General features: G+C 46.6%; 3 protein-coding genes and 2 long non-coding RNA genes across 5 annotated transcripts; 1 reads left to right on the top strand and 4 right to left on the bottom strand.

Moving 5' to 3' along the window:
* Window positions 1-1,982: 1,982 nt before the first annotated feature.
* LOC133391841 (uncharacterized) lies at window positions 1,983-2,471 on the bottom strand. The gene is made up of 2 exons (XR_009765302.1): window positions 2,433-2,471; window positions 1,983-2,324 (listed from the first exon to the last, which is right to left on the bottom strand). It is a non-coding gene; the product is annotated as an uncharacterized LOC133391841 (long non-coding RNA).
* A 9,905-nt stretch (window positions 2,472-12,376) lies between these two features.
* Window positions 12,377-12,871, bottom strand: LOC133391839 (uncharacterized). Its single transcript, XR_009765301.1, has 2 exons — window positions 12,821-12,871; window positions 12,377-12,718 (listed from the first exon to the last, which is right to left on the bottom strand). It is a non-coding gene; the product is annotated as an uncharacterized LOC133391839 (long non-coding RNA).
* A 68-nt stretch (window positions 12,872-12,939) lies between these two features.
* On the bottom strand, window positions 12,940-14,351 carry LOC133391011 (uncharacterized). Its single transcript, XM_061640549.1, has 3 exons — window positions 14,199-14,351; window positions 13,032-14,089; window positions 12,940-12,976 (listed from the first exon to the last, which is right to left on the bottom strand). The coding sequence occupies exons 1-3, from the start codon at window positions 14,241-14,243 to the stop codon at window positions 12,940-12,942; spliced, it is 1,140 nt and encodes a 379-aa protein (XP_061496533.1). The 5' UTR covers window positions 14,244-14,351.
* Window positions 14,352-15,145: 794 nt separating this feature from the next.
* Window positions 15,146-17,189, bottom strand: LOC5666888 (uncharacterized). Its single transcript, XM_001687921.2, has 3 exons — window positions 16,840-17,189; window positions 15,489-16,760; window positions 15,146-15,407 (listed from the first exon to the last, which is right to left on the bottom strand). The coding sequence occupies exons 1-3, from the start codon at window positions 16,876-16,878 to the stop codon at window positions 15,201-15,203; spliced, it is 1,518 nt and encodes a 505-aa protein (XP_001687973.2). The 5' UTR covers window positions 16,879-17,189; the 3' UTR covers window positions 15,146-15,200.
* Window positions 17,190-17,466: 277 nt separating this feature from the next.
* On the top strand, window positions 17,467-19,366 carry LOC5666895 (uncharacterized). The gene is made up of 3 exons (XM_001687922.2): window positions 17,467-17,655; window positions 17,731-18,996; window positions 19,090-19,366. The coding sequence occupies exons 1-3, from the start codon at window positions 17,611-17,613 to the stop codon at window positions 19,300-19,302; spliced, it is 1,524 nt and encodes a 507-aa protein (XP_001687974.2). The 5' UTR covers window positions 17,467-17,610; the 3' UTR covers window positions 19,303-19,366.
* The last annotated feature ends 122 nt before the right edge of the window (window positions 19,367-19,488 follow it).

Here is a 19,488-nt window from a genome sequence, read left to right as displayed (position 1 = left end):
AATAGTCCTAATTGTGACAAATGAAGACGTTCAACACAAGTTAAAAGAATGTCATGAGAGAAAGATAAAATGGGAACTTTTCGGTGTAATAGCAGAACTGCTTAAAATCAAAGTGCTGCCAATAAAAAAAACTAAATAAACAAGAACATAGAATGAATTACAACGAAGGGGAATAATTGATGAAATTGTGCAACAATTACGTGGTAGGTGTACGGAAAAGTGAAATTCACTCGCAGGCAGGAAAACGAGAAATGAGGCAGATGTTACGTTTACGTTAAAAGGATGAAATAGGTTACATATAAGTGAATGTTATGATAAAACCGGAACTAGTTGCTTTTATTTTAAAAAAATCAAGTCAACCACAAATTTCACCTCGAATAAACAATCATTTTTTGAGAAGTATGTACAACGGTACATTGATTATTGTTCTTTCCTTATTGTTTCTTCGTGATTTACTTACTATTTTATTTGTGTACACTATTCAATATAATTTAAACTAAACTAAAACCGTCCATTTCATACTTCACATGACAATAAACGTCGCCTCCTCAGATGTTACAGCACCATCGTCCCAAACGAGCCATTTTCTTGATGACTGTAATGTTCAAGTTGCGCGAATTAACGATCATACTTCAATAACAACAGAATTTTTACGATTTCCGTCCATTGCATTTCTCCCTGTGCGATGCGAACCCTCCTAAAGAATGCATGCTTTTGACAGACACAAAAATAAGAGTTTACACCAACTAGTAGAATATAGCGCCACACACATACGGCGGATTTTGTTGAATCAAGTGGTTTAGCTAACTGTTCCATTTTCAAACTTAAGCATGTATGTACAGTATGCCTGGTATTTCTATTGCCTGTAAATATTTGTACGAATACTATTTTTAGCACAAGCAGAATATTAAATGATATCCAATACACGATCCACCAGATCCGCGGTCTATCGCACTTTAGAAATAACGGCGATGAGAAGAAGCTCTTCTACAGACAGCTGAAGACGGAGTACGATTGCTCTCTCGACACAGCACCACGGTAAGGATCGTCATTGAAGTTCAGAACGCACGGAGAAGTTGTTCATAGTAACGTCGTAAGGTAAATTGCTTCTCTCTTCTTGGAGCTTCTGAGTAAACATATGATGGATAAGATTACTAGTGTGATCAGTGCAAAGCTACAAAGCAATTAGAAGTGATAAACTGATGGAAACGATCTTGAAGATACTCCATGTGATCTAGATCCAGATGATCAACCGGAGTTAGATTAAGCTGTAGATGAAGCTGTAGATTAAGCTGTTCACGCAGATTACTCAGGAGGACATACGACTGGAGTATCATGAAGTTCCTCTCTCATCTTTTGTGCTACATATAGGCACCTCTTGCAACAAATACCGTGGATAACTACTAATCAGGATTTGGATTGGAAACAATTCTGCTATGCGAGATACAATATATCATCGAAAAGTCAGCTGTGAAGGTATGTAATGAAAAAACAACACACATCAACACTCGCAAAAGGCTCTGTTTATGCAGTGATGTAGCAGTTGATGGCATTAATTTCAAGTATAAGCGAAGAGTCACCAACCTATCAATGGACCAATGGAGACCAATCTATCAATGGTTATCATGATCATGCCTTTACATAAAGTAAGCAAACGCATTGACCAAGAATTATTCCAAGCCTACGAAGGACTTCACCACAGATGCACTGGGATAATTCCACGGATGGCTCATTAGAGACGCTCAGAACGCTGTTGACCTTGGTATTCCTCGGGCTCCATATTTGCTACGCAGACCTAGCGCGTGACTATGAGGCGTAAATAGCTTCGAAGCAGGTTAGCTTGAAATGCGCATTGTCGATGGTTACAGTGACATTATGAAACTGAGCTGCCGGTAGTTCTATGGCCACGAGGACATATGTGCCGCACGGCGAGCGAGCCAGAAAAGTAGGAAAGACAACAAAAATACGATTGCACGTTGAGGTTTAGATTTTTTCCTAGCTACGATAAAGCCTTGCGCAGCTAGGGTCGTTGCGTTTATTGAAACTATTTCTTTGGCAACCTTTCCTTACCGAGGCGTACTGGTAGATTACATTATTTTGCTGGATTTTATTATTTAATCCGTGCCGCGTGGGCCACTGATGGAGCAGGTGGTTAGATCAGCGCTGATCTCCTCCACCGCCGTGACGGATCCTTCAATGTTGACCAGCTGTAAGCAGATAAGGATACGGTTCTCGCTGGCTGCGGCCTCATCCGTGGCGAACTGGAACACTTGGGTTACCTTATCGGCAGTGGCTGCGAACAGGTCCTTGTAGTATTTGGTAAGCTAGATAAAGAAAGAGAGGGAGTGAGCTAGACAAATAAAGAGAGAAATAACATGAAAAGTCAGTAAAGGTTACCGCATAACGGTTCAATTCTAGCTCTTAGTACTTACCGCTAACACGCAGCTATTCAGATTGTCGTGAGACGCTCGAACTCCTTGTCCACACACTGCCAGGCCGCTGTTATCTGCCAGGTTTTTTACACAACCGGATAGTCAATCTTGCTACGAAGCGACGGTCCATTCGGGGCTTGAACTCATGAGTTGCCGGCTGTACCACGGGACCGCCCTGTTGCTGCAGATATTATACTAATTTAATCGATAAACCAGATCTACAGGATAAGACGCGCAGGATTCCTGCCTCCACAATCACTGTTTAATGCTTAACCTATGAGATGATTGTTTGCTCGCCAGACAACGCTAGGATGCACCATTAAATAGTGAGCGTATTGGATGCACAATCACGTGTACATCGCTAGTGTTGTGCGGAAGTTTGACTCAGTGCTACATCGTCACTTATGTGTGTGCGTGTTGTGTGAAAGTTTGTATCATGCGAGCATTTCGTTGGCCTGGTCAAAGGGGAAATTGCACTGCAAATGTGCTGATGGAGTGCAGTGTGTAAGTGAACATGCAATGGTCGTGTTTGCGTAAGTAACTCTTTTATTTTCCGCCAAATATCGCTACGGCTCTGTTCACTTTAGTTTAACCAACAGCTAGTTTGGGATGGTGGGTAGCTATATCCCTTCTAAAGGGCTAATGCAAGGGAATTGCGGTGAATTTGCATTTACATAAATTTGTCGTTTTACCTTCAACAGGGCCTGAACGCGTATTGAACGTGGCTCTTCACGTAAAGCAACATTGTATGCAATTGTATCTTCGTTTGAAATTGATACTAAACAACCTTGAAGCAGGTTGGGCTGCGCTATAGACAAACAAAAACTACCATCACACGTAACTTTTTTTTTTGCAATGAAGCCGTGCTCAATTAGCCGCGTTGTGTTTATTTATACTTGTTATTTGTTATCTCCACGTTTTACCTAATCCGAACCCTTAGGGCCGTCTCGGCTACAGATTGCCAGCTTGTCGGAGATTTTCTGCGACTCAATAACAGTGCCTTGTATGTAAACCAGCTCGATGCATATAAGGATACGGTTCTCACTAGCTTCGGCCTCATTTGTGGCGAGTTGATAGATGGTGGAAATCTTATTGGCAGTTTGGGGAAACAGATTCGTATAGAAGTTGGCGAGCTAGAGAAGAGAAAAAAACGACGATTAGAAAGCAGCTAACCTGTGTACTCCATGCTCCTAGTACTTACCGCTGCCAAGCAGTTATTCAAATTATCTCCACTTTCAAGTTGACTACAATTGTTTAAGTGCGTTGACACATCATCATAATCGATAGTCAACAGGTTGGCCATTAGCTCGAGGGTGGTCTTCAAGTATTCGAGACGCTCGTACTCGTTGTCCACACACTGCCAGGCCGAATCGAAAGCCTGTCCGAAAATTCCCTTACCCAGCTCCTTGTACTTCTGATAGCAGTAGCGACCATACTCGTCATTACCCATCAGCGTGTCCACTAGCTGCTTGAAGAGTGGGAAGTCAAGCACTTTGAAACCAGCTTGCAGTGTAGCAATGCGCGAGGTCAATGATGTGCTAATTTTGTTAAATGCAGCAACCATCGTGTTTGTTGGTTGAAACAGCGTGTCGTTATTGTAGGATGAACCCAGGATGATTGCTGCTCTTACAAGATCGTCATATCTTGGAGCATTAGGAAAACGAGGTCCATTTACAATGGCAATGACAATAAAAGAAACATCGGAGAACTTATCGGCAAAACCGTCTACACTCTGGTTAATAGTTTCGTTCGCAATCCTTTGTATATCGTCTGCGTACTTGCCAGTTTCCGTCGACACACCCGTCAACAGAAGGGCCCCCAGATCCATCAAGTAACTGTCCGCTTCCGCGATGTTCTCGATCGTAGTGGTCAGAATGTACTGCACCAGCGGCAGATAGGCACGCAGGTTGCTGGCCGCGCGCAGCAGATCGTACATGTTTCGCAGGGGCACGTACTGGCGCAGAATGTCCGCACTGACTGTCGCCGATCCTGCAATGTTAACTGCGGCCTGGATATCCGTCTGCACGGTGGCAGTCTTCGTTCTTAGATCGATCAACCCGGTAAGGATGCGCTCGAACGCGTCCGTCAGCTCATCCGAGATGCCAGTGTAGTTGAACACGCCCAGCTCGGCCGTAACGTTGCTGGCGTTGGTCGCGATATAAGTTATCGTTGCATTGATGGTGGTGACGAAGGCGTCGAACTGTCCAGAGACGTTGCCATCGTTAGCAGCCAGCAGCGTATCGTAGGCGGCAAGGATGGCCTGAGCCTTTGTATCGAACTGGGTGATGACTTTTTCAATCTGAGCCTTTGTGCCGATAAGCCCTGCATAACCAGAGTTAACAGTAGTCACGTTGAGTGCCATGATGGCGGTCGCAGTGACGTTAGCTTCGTTTTTCACCGCTGTAATGCGGTTGCTTGCTGGAACGGTACCATTCAACGCAAACTCTGGTCTCGGCTCAGCAGAGAGACCCTGTGCGTGGGAAGGCGTGTAACAAAGTTGAATTTTTTCAAAGGAGAGTTGATGTGCCTGTGAGATGGTATAGAATTCCGGTGGCAGCCTGCAGTATGCAGACGAGCCCGAACGCTAGCAGTAGTCGATTCATTTTGTAGACGTCCTCCGCTAAGCAGGGGAAGACAAGACACTGATTACGTGAAAGGTAGCCGCCGCTTTTATATACGTCGATTATGTTATGTTACAACGATTCCGACCATTCCATCACACGACGGAGGAACATGTTTTGGCACACCACACAGCTGTTTAAACTTCCATCGTGCGTCATAACTTTCCGTAGAGTAAAACAGATTATTTCTTCCTTATCCATGTCACTCGTTCCTCAGGTGCCATAAATGACCTATTTTTTAAACATTGTAGAGATTCATGTACTTTGCAATAGTCTTCATCATGTTCTATCTAAAACGCACATATTAAACCACTCCTGGAGTAAGAGTTACCAGTGATTGTGCAGCAAAAATATCAGTAACATATCAACTTGGGCAAAAAAGCTCTGCCGTCATTGGGGCCCTTTCCGTTTTAAGTTCGTAGGCTGAAATTTCAGCCTGTCAGCTGTTTGCATTGTACAGCAGTTTTCGAGCAGCTATCTATGTGAGTATAATATACAGGTGGGCTTATCCCAAGGTGTATGCATTTAGAAGGCTGATTTTTATCGCTTCTGCTTCTGAATGAAGATTTTAAGAGTGTTTTGAGTATTCGTCAAGCCTCCAGAAAGCTCGTTAGAGCAAAAGTTTTCACTCGTTCTGCCAAAAAGTGATGTTCAAAATTGGTTATAAAAAGTGCTATGAGACCACCTGGACTACATATACTTTGATTCCAGATTCCATCACTTGATCTCTTTAATGCACCTTGGGATAAATTTAAACAACACCGTGTTTTCGAGCAGGTACTCGAATCTAATTCTAGCTTTGTGGCTAGAATAATCTAGACTGAAAATTGCAGGCTAGTTTTTTGTGTGGTTTTGTATGGAGTGTTTCAGCCAAAACCAAAACCGAAACATGATTTCAGCCTCCAACCCAAACTTCCAAAACGCGATGAATGGGTAAAACTATGGACCTGAGATGGGGCCCTATCTCAGTACCCAAACTGGTACCCAAAGGCAAACAATTTTGGACTTATTTTTTGAGAGAGAGCGAAAAAGCTGATGATGCTTCTCCCTCTTCTCACACTTCTCTCTAGAATTTCATTTGTATGAGTTCTAGGAGAAGGGGGAAGAAGGGGAGGAGATGTAGCAAGTGAATTATATTGATGAGAAGAGGGGAGACACATTCATTCACCAGTCACCGCCAAAATATCGAGAATTTGATATTGGCCGGTGGTGTTTGGGGTATCGGCGTTCCGTGTGGACCACGGATGCTAAATGGATATTGCTCTGTATATTTCCGTACAGCATCTCATTGCGGCGGAACCTTACAAATGTTATTGCGCGGTCGAGTAAGGAATTGCGCATCGGATTGATGGAAGAAGGGAGTAAGAACGAGGGGGGAGAAGAGGAAGCACAGAGAAAAACGCTGCACATTCACTCATACATTCTTACAGCAGCAGGCAATTCGCGAGAACATGAAATCGAGAGAGTATATTTTAACGCTCGCGAATGAGTGCAAGCAGGTGCGGTATAGAAGATAGATCAAGACAGCCCAGTTTTTGTTCAAGCTAGGTCCAAAATGTTTCCTTGGGAACTGTCAAACTCCATACAAAAAACTAACTAGAATCGTGAAGGTCCCCATTGTCAAAGTTTCCCAACTGCACTGGCTCTTGTATAAATGAGATAAAATCATACGTACCTGCGTTCAAAATAGAATATTTTAAAAATACTGCTCTATCCTTATTCGACAGTCCGAAATTATGAAAGAAATGGACTAAGAAATATTGGATGGAAATACAGGGTTTTCCGATAGGCTGTTATATGTCTGTTATAAGTTATATGTCCTTGGGGTACGATAGTGTGGCCGAAAAAGTGTGCCGCAGTCTTGCGATACAAATACGCAGATTCCGGTATCGTCAACGTTTTTCTAGTATCGTTCCGCAGTCTTGCGATTGACTCTCGCCGATTCGTCAAAGTGTCCCGTGGTCTTGATTTCTTTCGGAAAACCCTGTAATGCACGTTAAACACAATCAAATGACAGTGATTTCGTGCCTGGGTCTGAACAGCTTCTATACCTCATTGTAGCTGTCCCACCATGTAGTGCCCCACCATCTTTATATAAGGCCACTATTGTGATCAGTGCAAAGCTAAAGAGAGTTGACTGCAATACAGGGTTTTTCAAGGACTCTCATAGCTGTCTCACAGGTCATAGCTAAGGACACTTTATACATTGTTTGATACTGACATAGAACTTTGTATGATGTTAATTTAACTCTGTGGTCTGCTTTTTGGACAGGTTCGACGGAACATCCCATTGGATGTGTCCATACAAGTTGCTAGAGATTCCAATTTATATCACATAAAGTGTCAGATAACTAAGAAAATCCCTAAAAACTGACAGAACTGTGGACTGACAGAAGAGCTGTTGACAATCCTGTATCTGATCGAAATCCAAAAGAAACGGAATTTGGCAATTTTCACAAAGACTACACAGAGGACGAAAGACTGGATTATCCCGAAGGTCCACTGTCCAATTTTATGTTTCAGATGTGTACCCCTTTGCGACAAATGTCATCGATAACTACTAAGCAGGATTTACTGGAGGTAAAGCCAACAAACGTTACAACTTATTTCAGACCCTATTTCCGGCCTTATTGCATACCATCTAATGTGTTAGAACGATTTACGTGTAGAAAAGTTGTAGTCAGATCTCATAGGTCATTCAAGTTTATCACTTCAACATTGGGTTCCAATACAAGCATGCTATCATTCTCGATATATCTTCGAAAAATGAACTGAGAAGGTATGTAAGGAAAACATAAAACATACATCAGTTGATGGCATTAATTCATTGTTTTGTTGAAGAGTGTTGATAACTGGAAATGACCTTGTCTTCAGATAAGGGAGTAAGTAAAAAAAAGTAGAGACTTTTTTATAAAGAATTGTTCCTGGTCTATGAGGCGTAAACAACCTCGAAGCAGGTAAGGCTGTATTGTGCACAGCCGAAGTTCTGCAACTATGAAATTGAGCTGCCGGTAGATCTACGACAGCAACACCAACAGGTTGCAAGTTGAGGTTTATTCTTAACTATAATAAAGCCGTGCTCAGCTAGCGTCGTTGCGTTTATTTGCACTATTTCTCTGACATCGTTTTCTTTCTATGATGTGCTGGTAGCATACAAAGTTTTGTTTTCTCTTGGCTTTACTTAATCCGAACCCCTTGGGCCGTCTCGGCTACAGATTGCCAGATTGTCGGAGATCTTCTGCGGCTCAAGGACAGTTCCTTGAATGTAAACCAGCTCGATGCATATAAGGATACGGTTCTCGCTGGCTGCGGCCTCATCTGTGGCGAGTTGATACATGGTAGAAATCTTTGTGGCAGTTTCGTTAAACAGTTCCGTGTAGAAATTCGCTAGCTAGAGGGAACAAAATCACATTGATATAAAACTGCAACATTGTGTACACAATGATCCTGGTACTTACCGCTGCCACGCAGTTGTTCAGATTATCCGCACTGGTAAGATTATCACATACTTTTACTTGCTCTATCACATCCTCGTAATCGTAAGCCAGTATTTCAATCATGAACCCCAGGGTAGTCTTCAAGTATTCGAGACGTAGGTTCTCGTTAACCACGCACAGCCAGGCCGACATAAAAAACTGTCCAAAAATGACTCCACCAAGCCCCATGTACTTCTGATAGCAGTAGCGACCGTACTCGTCATTGCCCATCAGCGTGTCCACGAGCTGCTTGAAGAGTGGAAAGTCAAGCACTTTGAAACCTGCTTGCAGTGTAGCAATGCGCGAAGTCAAAGATGTGCTAATCCTGGCAAATGCAGCAATCATTGCATTTGTTTGTTGCATCAGCGTGGCGTTGGTGTATAATGCACTCAGATTGGTTGCTGCAGCAATCAGATCGGAATGTCTTGGGGCACTCCCAATATTCGGCGATAACAAAATCTCATTAGAAGCTGTTTCAGTATTTATGTTCTCACCAGCAAAACCGTCTACCACTTGGAAGATTGTTTCGTTCGCAATCTTTTGAATATCTTCTGCGTACTTGCCAGTTTCCGTCGACACACCCGACGACAGAAGGGTGTCCAGCTCCATCAAGTAACTGTCCGCTTCCGCAATGTTCTCGATCGTGGTGGTCAGAATGTACTGCACCAGCGGCAGATAGGCACGCAGGTTGCTGGCCGCGCGCAGCAGATCGTACATGTTTCGCAGTGGCACGAACTGGCGCAGAATGTCCGCACTGACTGTCGCCGATCCTGCACTGTTAACTGCGGCCTGAATACCCGTCTGCACGGTGGCGGTCTTTGCTCTCAGATCGGTCAACCCGGTAAGGATGCGCTCGAACGCGTCCGTCAGCTCATCCGAGATGCCAGTGTAATTGAACACGCCCAGCTCGGCCGTAACGTTGCTGGCGTCGGTCGCGATGTAAGTTATCGTTGCATTGATGGTGGTGACGAAGGCGTCAAACTGTCCAGAGACGTTGCCATCGTTAGCAGCCAGCAGCGTATCGTAGGCGGCAAGGATGGCCTGAGCCTTTGTATCGAACTGGGTGATGACTTTTTCAATCTGAGTCTTTGTGCCGACTAGCCCTGGATATGCGGAGTTAACAGTAGTCACGTTGAGTGCCTTTATGGCTGTCGCAGTGACATTAGCATCGTTTTTCACCGCCGTAATGCGGACGCTTGCTGGGACGGTACCGTTCAACGCAAACTCTGGTCTCGGCTCAGCAGAGAGTCCCTGTGTGTGGGAAGGCGTGAAACAAACGCATCATGGTACAGGCGTTGAGGTTCCGTTGAGTTGATCCCCTTTACAGTGACAATCAGTACTTACCTGCAGTATGCAGACGAGACCGAGCGCTAGCAGTAGTCGATGCATTTCGTAGACGTCCTCCGCTAAGCAGGAGAAGACAAGAAACTGATTGCGTGCAAGGTAGCCACAGCTTTTATATAGGTTGAATGTGTTATGTTCCATCGCTACCAACCCTTCGGGCAAACGATCGAGGAAAATATTTTTTGGCACAGCATGCAGCTGTTCAAACTTCCATCGAGCGCCATTACTTTCTGTACAGTAAAACTTCTTATTTCATCCCTATCTTCGTTACTCGTTTCTCAGGTGCAATAAGTGGCCCATTTATAGAACATATAGGAATAATTGTGTTTCGGGGCTGTTTTTTTAAACATATTTGAAATATAACACTCCTAAAGCACTCCTTTGCTCAGATTCTAGAGGAAAAGTTAAAAGTACCAGTAACAGATCAATTGTTTAACCATTAAAGCTCACATTAGCACTGCCGACACTGTCAAGGATGGGACTACATCGGATCTTATAGAAATCAGAGGAAATCCTGTGCAATTGCGTTTTAGACGAAAGATTTGAGGAAGATTTATCGATCCTTATTGACCCGAAATAGTGAAAGTTAAGAATGGATGGAGTTTACCAGTTTACCACGCAACAGGTGCGCTAAATGTTATGCCTTTGTCACTAAACGACTGGTAAGATATTAGGTTTAGGTTCCATTCAATAGTATTGAGAATAACCATCACAAGTTGAGTTCAGGTGACAAAATCATGTGTTGAAAGACAGGAAATAGTTTTAGATGGCTCTGTAGCAACGCAAAATGGCGAAACAATTTCTGGGGCTTATTGGTTACCAAAGACGACCACGAATTTCGCTTCTAAACTCCAAACTAAACTAAAATCATCTATATTTTACTTCTCAAGACGATATACGTCGCTATTTCAGATCCTACAACACCATCGTCCTAAACGATCCGTGTTCTTGCTGACGGTAATGTTCAAGTTGCGCGACCTACCGATCATACTTCAATGAAGACAGAATTTATACGATATCCAACCATTACATCTCTCTCCATGCGATGCGAACCGCCCTAAAGAATCAACGTTTTTTGAAAGTCACGAAAAGAATGGTTCACCCTAAACAGCTGAATATAGCGCCACACACATACGGCGGATTTTGTTGAATCAAGTGGTTTAGCTAACTGTTCCAATCTCAAACTTTAGCACGTGTGTACAGCATGCGAGGCGTTTCTATTGTTTGTTAACATTTGTGCGAATACTATTTTTATGACAAGCAGAATAATAGATGATATCCAATATCCGATTTACCAGATCTACGATCTATCACACTTTGGAAATACCGGCGATGAGAAGGAGCTCTTCTACAGACAGCAGAAGACGGAGTACGATCACTCTCTCGACACAGCACCACGGTGAGGATCGTCATTGAAGATCAGAACGCACGGGGGAGTTATACGTCGTAAGGTAAATTGCTTCTCTCTTGCTTTAGCTTCTGAGTATACATATGATGGATAAGATTACTTAGTGTGATCAGCGCAAAGCTGTAGAGTAATTAGCAGTGATAAACTGACAGAACATATCCTCCATGTGATCGAGATGCAGAAAATCAACCGGAGTTAATGTTAACTGGAGATGTTCACGCAGATTACTCAGGAGGACCAAACGACCGAATCATGCCGAAGGTCCTCACTCATCTTATGTACTTCATATTTACATCTCTTGCAACAAGTGTCGTCGATAACTGCTAAGCCGGATTTGGATTAAAGGTAAAACCAACAAACGATCTAACAATACAGATTTATTCCAAAGCATCCAATATGGTCGTACGTGTGATGAATGAGCGTGCAGCACATCGCCTTACCTACAAAGCACTAATCTATGTGTTCCACGACCACTATTAACAGGATCGAGCGGAACGTAAACGTGCACTTCAGTTGTATTCAGATCTCACGTGAATCTGCGTCCTCAAGGTCTATCTCTTCAACACCGCCTTGGAATGCAATTATGCTATGCTATGCTATGCAGCTGAGCAGGTATGTAATGAAAAAACAACACACATCAACACCCGCAAAAGGCTGTGTTTATGCAGTGATGTAGCAGTTGATGGCATTAATTTCCAGTATAAGCGAAGAGTGTAGATAGATTGGTTATCATGATCATGCCTTCACGGTAAGCAAACGCATTGACCAAGAATTATTCCAAGCCTACGAAGGACTTCACCACAGATGCACTGGGATAAGTCAACGGATGGCTCATTAGAAATGCTCAGAACGCTGTTGACCTTGGTATTCCTCGGGCTCCATATTTGCTACGGTGTGTTCAGCCCTAGCGCTTGACTATGAGCCGTAAATAGCTTCGAAGCAGGTTAGGCTTTAATGCCGATGGTTACAGTCTGACATAATGAAACTGAGCTGCCGGCAATTCTATGACAATGAGGACATATTGTCAAGATCTGCCACACGACGAGCGAGCCAGAAGAGAAGGAAAGACAGCAAAACTACCATTGCACGTTGAGATTTAGATTTTTTCCTAGCTACGATAAAGCCTTGCGCAGCTAGGGTCGTTGCGTTTATTGAAACTATTTCTCTGGCAACCTTTCCTTACCGAGGCGTACTGGTAGATTACATTATTTTTCTGGATTTTGTTATTTAATCCGAGCCGCGTGGGCCACTGATGGAGCAGGTGGTTAGATCAGCGCTGATCTCCTCCACTGCCGTGACGGATCCTTCAATGTTGACCAGCTGGAAGCAGATTAGGATACGGTTCTCGCTGGCTGCGGCCTCATCCGTGGCGAACTGGAACACTTGGGTTACCTTATCGGCAGTGGCTACGAACAGGTCCTTGTAGTATTTGGTAAGCTAGATAGAGAAAGAGAGGGAGTGACAAATAAAGAGAGAAATAACATGAAAAGTCAGTAAAGGTTACCGCATAACGGTTCATATCTAACTCCTGGTACTCACCGCTAACACGCAGCTATTCAGATTGTCGTCAGAAGTAAGTGTATTGCACACTTCGGCTTGCACTGGGATATCTTCGTAATCGAAAGCCAGGATGTCGACGATGAACGCAAGCGTGACCTTCAAGTATTCGAGACGCTCGTACTCCTTGTCCACACACTGCCAGGCCGAATCGAAAGACTGTCCAAACAGACCCTGAACCAGATCCTTGTACTTGTGGTAGCAGTAGCGACCGTACTCGTCATTACCCATCAGCGTGTCAACCAGCTCTTTGACGAGCGGATTCGTAAGCACATCGGTTGAGTTCTGCAGCTGACTGACGAGGGTGGTCAGTGATGTGTTGATTTTATCAAATGCCAAACCGAGAGTGGCCGTTTTGCCCGCCAGTGTGGTGGTGGTGAACAGAGTGTTCAGCGTGCTAAGAGTACTCATTAGATCGCTATGGTTTGCGGCTCTGTTAATGTTTGAATACTGATTCACAGTATAGTAAGTGGCATTAGCAGTGTCGGCCTCGCCAGCAAAATCCGCTGCAAGCTGCGCTTCAATTTCGCTGGTAACCTTCTCGATATCGACACCGTATTTGCTCGCTTCTGACGAAACGCCCGTCGACAGAAGTGACTTCAGATTCATCAAGTAACTGTCCGCCTCCGCGATGTTCTCGATCGTGGTGGTCAGAATGTACTGCACCAGCGGCAGATAGGCACGCAGGTTGCTGGCCGCGCGCAGCAGATCGTACATGGTGCGCAGTGGCACGAACTGGCGCAGAATGTCCGCACTGACTGTCGCCGATCCTGCACTGTTAACTGCGGCCTGGATACCCGTCTGCACAGTGACGGTCTTCGCTCTCAGATCGGTCAATCCGGTAAGGATGCGCTCGAACGCGTCCGTCAACTCATCCGAGATGCCAGTGTAGTTGAACACGCCCAGCTCGGCCGTAACGTTGCTGGCATCGGTCGAGATATACGTTATCGTTGCATTGATGGTGGTGACGAAGGCGTCAAACTGTCCGGATACGTTGCCATCGTTAGCAGCCAGCAGCGTATCGTAGGCGGCAAGGATGGCCTGCGCCTTTGTATCGAAGTCGGTGATGACTTTTTCAATCTGAGTCTTTGTGCCGACTAGCCCCGCAAATCCGGAGTTAACAGTAGTCACGTTGAGCGCCTTGATGGCAGTCGCAGTGACATTAGCATCGTTTTTCACCGCCGTAATGCGGATGCTTGCTGGAACGGTACCGCTCAACGCAAACTCTGGTCTCGGCTCAGCAGAGAGTCCCTGTGTGTGAGAAAGCGTGTAACAAACGCATCATGATATGGGTTGGTTTTTCCAGAAGAGTGTTGAGGTGCCGTTCAGGATCCCATTTCAGGTGGCAACCAGTACTTACCTGCAGTAAGCAGACGAGCCCGAACGCTAGCAGTAGTCGATTCATTTCGTGGACGTTCTCTGCTAAGCAGGAGGACAAGAAACTGATTGCGTCTTGGGTAGATACCGCTTTTATATACGTCGATTGTGGTATGTATCATCGGCACTGGCCCTTGCGACCCGTTTGCCGGTTTTGGCACAGCACGCAGCTGTTTAAACAGCCCCAATCTGAGACCCGTTCGCGTGAAATTATAATAACCCCTGTGGTTTGGAAGTGTAAATGAAGCTACTATGTTTTGCCCTTGTCTATGCTAGATATAACTTTACCGCCTTGAATCGTTTTTACCGAGCAATTAGAACATTTTTACAAACATGTAATCAATTATGCGCTTCTGAAACAATAAAAAGACAAATAACAGTTCCATTTAATATGAAGCAAATCTAAAACAAAAATACGAATCCATTTCCATTTCGGTCAAATTTTCTGTTCTGTCATCATTGAAATCATCAAATCATAGTTTTCTAAGATTGTGCTGTTTTACTAATTTTTATTAAAATTTTAATTTCTTCTTAACTATTCATTTTCCTGCGGGCACACTGCATCTTGCCCGCGCAGCATTTTGCCACGTCCCGTTCGAGCGGGACCCAGGGAGCAGACACAGCAAACAGATGAGTGGAGTGCAAAAAAAAAAGATGGCCTGCCGGATCCTGCTGTACAAATATGCCTAGCTGTTCGGCAATCCACGCAGTGATGGAGCTCACGATCAGCTTGGGGATGCTTTTGCACCAATACACTCGCATAGCATGCATGCACACACACACACAGCCAAACGCATTAATATTTCGGGGTATGCTCGAATGTCTAATATTGTTTTAAAAAAAAGGCATATCTTTTGCTTCAAAAAAACCGTCAGTCTGTATTTAACATTTCAGCAACAAAAAAAAGAAAAAGAAAACGAAAACAACAAGTAAATTCAAAATTCTGCTTTCGATTGCGATTTATTGACGCGTAACGTGTCGGCTTCTAGACCGCAGTTGGGCCGTTCAGAGCGCACTGCTCGATGCCGTTCTGCAGGTTCGGAATGTAGCCGTCGGCGAGCCATCGTCTCGACAGGTCAATGCAGATTTTCACCCGCTGTTTGCTCGCGTTCACCTCGGTAGTCGTCAGGTCGTACAGCAGTGCATACTTGTCGGCAAAGTCATCTCCCAGCCTGGTGTACGCTTGGGTAATCTGTTCGGAAGAGGAGGAAAGCATAGCGAATGAGAGGCTGTTAAGACGCTCAAGTACAAGCTAGAAGAACAGCTCACTAACCGTCGTGACGCACAGGTTCTGGTTGGCCGGTTCCTGCAGCCCGTCACAGATCGTAAGCCAATCGTTAATGTCCTCAAAGTCGTACGCACTGACATCGAGGACGCTCTGCACGGCTGGGCCGAGGTTGCCCAGGCGCGGTATCTCCCGGTCGATGCATATCGAGGACTCCTCCAGCAGATAGTTGAGCAGATCGGTGACCTGATCCTTGTACTTGTTGAAGCAGTAGCGCGAGTACGGGCCACTATCGATCAGCGTGTGGATCAGGGCCACGGTCAGCTTGCTCTCGGTGACGGAGATGACCTGGGGGTCACTGATCCCCACCATACCCTTGACCGCGTCCAGATAGTTCTGCAGCTGTAAGGCCACGGCGGCAACATCCTGAGTAACGTTTGCCAGTGGGGTGTTAAACTTCCCCAGCATGGTGTCTATCAACGTTCCCAGCCCCGTCACATTGTACACCGCCAGCAGGAGCGTAGACTCTTCCACGAGTGCGTAGAAACCGGCTAGATCGCGGACACCACCCTTCAGTGCCGAGTAGTAACCCTCCTTGGCTGCGGAGAGCGGCTGCAGAACGGTCGCTACCAAGCTGTCGAGCGACGCCAGCATGCCGGTGTACTGCGCCAGATACTGGTCGGCCACCACCATGTCCTCGATCGAGGTGTTGAGCGTGTAGCGCAGCACCGGTAAATAGGCACGAAGCTTCCGAGCGGACTCCACCACGTCGTACACCTTCCTCAGTGTTATGTACTTCGCCAGTATGTCCGTCGGGATGGGCGTGGTAGTGCCGGCTGCTGCGATCGCTGCAAGAATCGCAGACTTGAGCGTACCCAGCTGGGTGCGCAGCGTGATCAGCCGTAGATATATCCTCCCGAAGCCATCGGTTAGCTGCTCCGGTACGCTGTCACCGATCAGAGCGCTCAGGTTGAAGTTAACCGAGGGAAGCAGTTTCGTGATGTGATCCAGCGCGATCTGGATGGTCCGGTTGGCAGCGTCGAACAGTGCTGCCGGATCGCCCGATGTGCTTTCGGTGAGGTTGGTGATCGCGCTCGCCACACTGTTGCCGTCTTGCGCTATGGCACTGCCCGTCTGCTGGAGGAGCTGCACCACGTTCGACAGATTGAAGGTGGTTTGCGTGATGTTCGCCGGTACGAGCTTTGGTGCCGCCAGTGTGTCTAGATAGCTGGCTGCGTCGGACACACTGGTCAGTAGCCGGGCCGTGCCGTAGACGGCATTCGGTATTCCATAGTCCGGGCTGGCGAAGGTCAGCGATACCTGGGGGCAGCGAAAAGGGTGATGTGCAGGAAAAATGTCTCATCAGGTCGCTAAAAAGATGCGGCGGATCGTTTCGTACCTGTAGGAAAAGTAGTACCAACAGAGCGGTACGATCCATACTCCGTTTTTTTGTTTGTGTGCTTGTGGAGCAAAACTCGCTCACTCTCTGTACCCAACGTCCGTTCTCTGTGTGTTACTGAGCTTCTGGTTGCGTGCAGACAGCCTGCCATTTCGAAACGGTAGGCTTTCATGAGCCCTGCGGCACCTGTTCAAATATTGTCCGTATTAGAGCGGGCTGAGAGTTGAACCAAACGGAGCTCCAAAGAGATGGTTTTGGATGGGGAAGATTCAATCACTTCTCTGACCACTCTTCGGTGACTCTAGCTGCTATCCTTAGCTACTACAGTTTTGCCCACTTTCAGTAAATTCTAACTGTCTAATGCAAATAACTTAAAAAAACGGATGTACACTGTAGCCTATATTTAGACACATTTATCTCCCAGCGAGCTCATTGTCTTTGCATCGAAATCAGCTTGAACTAGCGATCCATCCATGCATACATCACTGCGGCACACCTTCGCACAGGGTGGGGGGTCGTATGTTTCTGTGCATTCTCTGAAATCCAAGCCCAATTCCAGGACTATCGCCTCCACAAACTGCGCATCGTGTGCACAGCTGGTTTGCGCATGTGTTCGCACGACTGGAGCAACGGTTGCCCCTTCGTTCCAAGAACTGTGCCTCACCACTGTCGGTGGCATTGAACGTCGATTCCGAGACGTAGTCATTTGGCATATTTCAAACTAGCGCATCCCTAGCTACAGACACTAGACGTAAGACGAGCGAGCGTAAGATGGGAGTTACAATAGCAGCATTGATCGTGCTGTCACTACTGCAGGTAAGTAAGGAAGAACTGTCGAAGAACCGGTGATGCGATAACTCCAATCCCTCTCTCCTGCACTCCAATGTGCAGTGCATCGCCGCAGAGCCACGACCAGAGTTTGCGCTGAGCGCACCCGTCCGTGGCACGTCCCGGGTTGGGCTCGCCGCCTCCGAAGCGAACGCTGCCATCTCCGTGGTGAACAATGCCACGCTCAGCTTTACCATCCGCTACAACCTGACGCTGCTGAATCAAGTGTTCAGAGCGGTGCAGACGGTGGCGAACGACTTCCAGCCGCTGGGAACCACCGTCATCAGCAGCATTAATGCGCTCGCCAGCAATTCCAGCGGCGATGTGGACACCGTGTTCGGGGCGGCACTGGCCGCCGTTGCCAATGCGAGCTCGTACGTGACGGATCGTATGCCGAATATCACCACCCCGCTGATCGTGCTGATCGGCAAGCCACTGATCGAGAAGTTTGAGGACAGTTTCCAGCACATCGGCAAAGCGCTGTCCGCACTGAATGTGACGCTCATCGGCCTGCAGCAGGGGGCACGCAATGCGCAGGCTGCAGTCGGCGTGAATGGCACCCTCACATCGGCGATCGTCTCTACCTACATGCGCAACTCGTTGATAACGGACCTGGTGAAGGGGCTGCACCTGCTGAGAGCCACCGTACCTGTGCTGAAGTACACCGTGGACAGTACGATCGAGGGCATTGCCATCGCCGACCAGTACATGCTCGATCTGGCAAACAAGGTGGCCCTTACGCTGGGCGAAAAGTCGAGCATTGCGGCGGATCTGGATGGCATCATACAGGCGATTGGCAGCGCCATCACCAACACGACCACAAGCATCGGTACCGATCTATCGTCGCTGCAGGGCAACTTTTCCTCCCTCACCAACGTCGCTGCGGCTGCCAACGGGAGCGCGATACTCGCGCTGCTGGGCGATTACGCTGCCAACCTGGCCGACCTGCGGAACAAAACCCCGTCCGTGGACACTGTGCTGGGCAGCCTGAAGGACTCGGTGATCAATGTGTACGCGGTGGCGGCCCCACTGTTCATCATCCAGGACAGCTACGTAGTGAACGCGCTGATCGTGACGCTCATCGCGAACGCCGAGTACTCGCAGTACTGTTTCTACAAGTACAAAGACTTTTTCTTCTCCATGCTCGACACGGTCAGCATCGATGCGCGCGAGTGCGTCGACAAGGAGGTGACGCGGCTGGAGTACTTCCGCACCACGATCGAGCTGATGCTGGACGTGCTGTTCTACGACTACGAGGACATTGCCGGCGATCTGACCGTGTGCAATGGCATCAGCGATCAGGCGAACCTGGACGAGTGCATTACCTCGGTGAGTGGAGCTTCTTTCTGCTCTTTTGTGACTGCACTGTTCATTTTCCTGCGATTTGCTAACATTTTCGTCCCATTTCCTTTCCCACCCTAGCTGGCCGGTATCTACAAAAAACTGGAGGCAGCTTTTGGCGACATGTTTGCTCTCGGGTACGATACGATCGCGCGCGAGATTGCAGCGAGCGGCAGCCGATTGAAGATTTGCCTGCGCCTCTCACAGTCTTCGCTCGGCGAGTCGGATCTGCCGTTGCTGCTGGAAAAGATCACCACTTGTGCCGAGGAGGGACCGAACGGCAACGAGGAATGAGCGTTTGGTGGAATGTGTAGCACGAGCGAAGTCAATAAAGCAAGCTTTGGTTGTGCAAGTTTAAGATTGTCTTTGTTTATGCTCCCTGTCTCATACCTTGAAGTCCTTCAATAATGAATATTGATATTACTTTAGCGAAATAGCACTACATGCTTTGTTCCTGAAGCATTGAAGCATATTCGCCAG

Source organism: Anopheles gambiae, chromosome 2, assembly GCF_943734735.2.
Source record: "Anopheles gambiae chromosome 2, idAnoGambNW_F1_1, whole genome shotgun sequence".
NCBI lineage: Eukaryota > Metazoa > Arthropoda > Insecta > Diptera > Culicidae > Anopheles > Anopheles gambiae.
The sequence above is the reverse complement of the archived record's forward strand: the minus strand, read 5'-3'. Positions and strand labels throughout refer to the sequence as shown.

Coding starts and splice junctions, on each gene's coding strand:
- LOC133391011 (XM_061640549.1), bottom strand. CDS start 14,243: ATGAATCGACTACTGCTAGCGTTCGGGCTCGTCTGCTTACTGCAG. Junction 14,090..14,198: donor GGCTCGTCTGCTTACTGCAG/GTAAGTACTGGT, acceptor TCTCACACACAG/GGACTCTCTGCTGAGCCGAG. Junction 12,977..13,031: donor GGTCGCTACTGCTACCACAA/GTACAAGGATCT, acceptor TCGGCCTGGCAG/TGTGTGGACAAGGAGTACGA.
- LOC5666888 (XM_001687921.2), bottom strand. CDS start 16,878: ATGGATCGTACCGCTCTGTTGGTACTACTTTTCCTACAG. Junction 16,761..16,839: donor TGGTACTACTTTTCCTACAG/GTACGAAACGAT, acceptor CGCTGCCCCCAG/GTATCGCTGACCTTCGCCAG. Junction 15,408..15,488: donor AGAACCTGTGCGTCACGACG/GTTAGTGAGCTG, acceptor TCTTCCGAACAG/ATTACCCAAGCGTACACCAG.
- LOC5666895 (XM_001687922.2), top strand. CDS start 17,611: ATGGGAGTTACAATAGCAGCATTGATCGTGCTGTCACTACTGCAG. Junction 17,656..17,730: donor TCGTGCTGTCACTACTGCAG/GTAAGTAAGGAA, acceptor TCCAATGTGCAG/TGCATCGCCGCAGAGCCACG. Junction 18,997..19,089: donor TGGACGAGTGCATTACCTCG/GTGAGTGGAGCT, acceptor TTCCCACCCTAG/CTGGCCGGTATCTACAAAAA.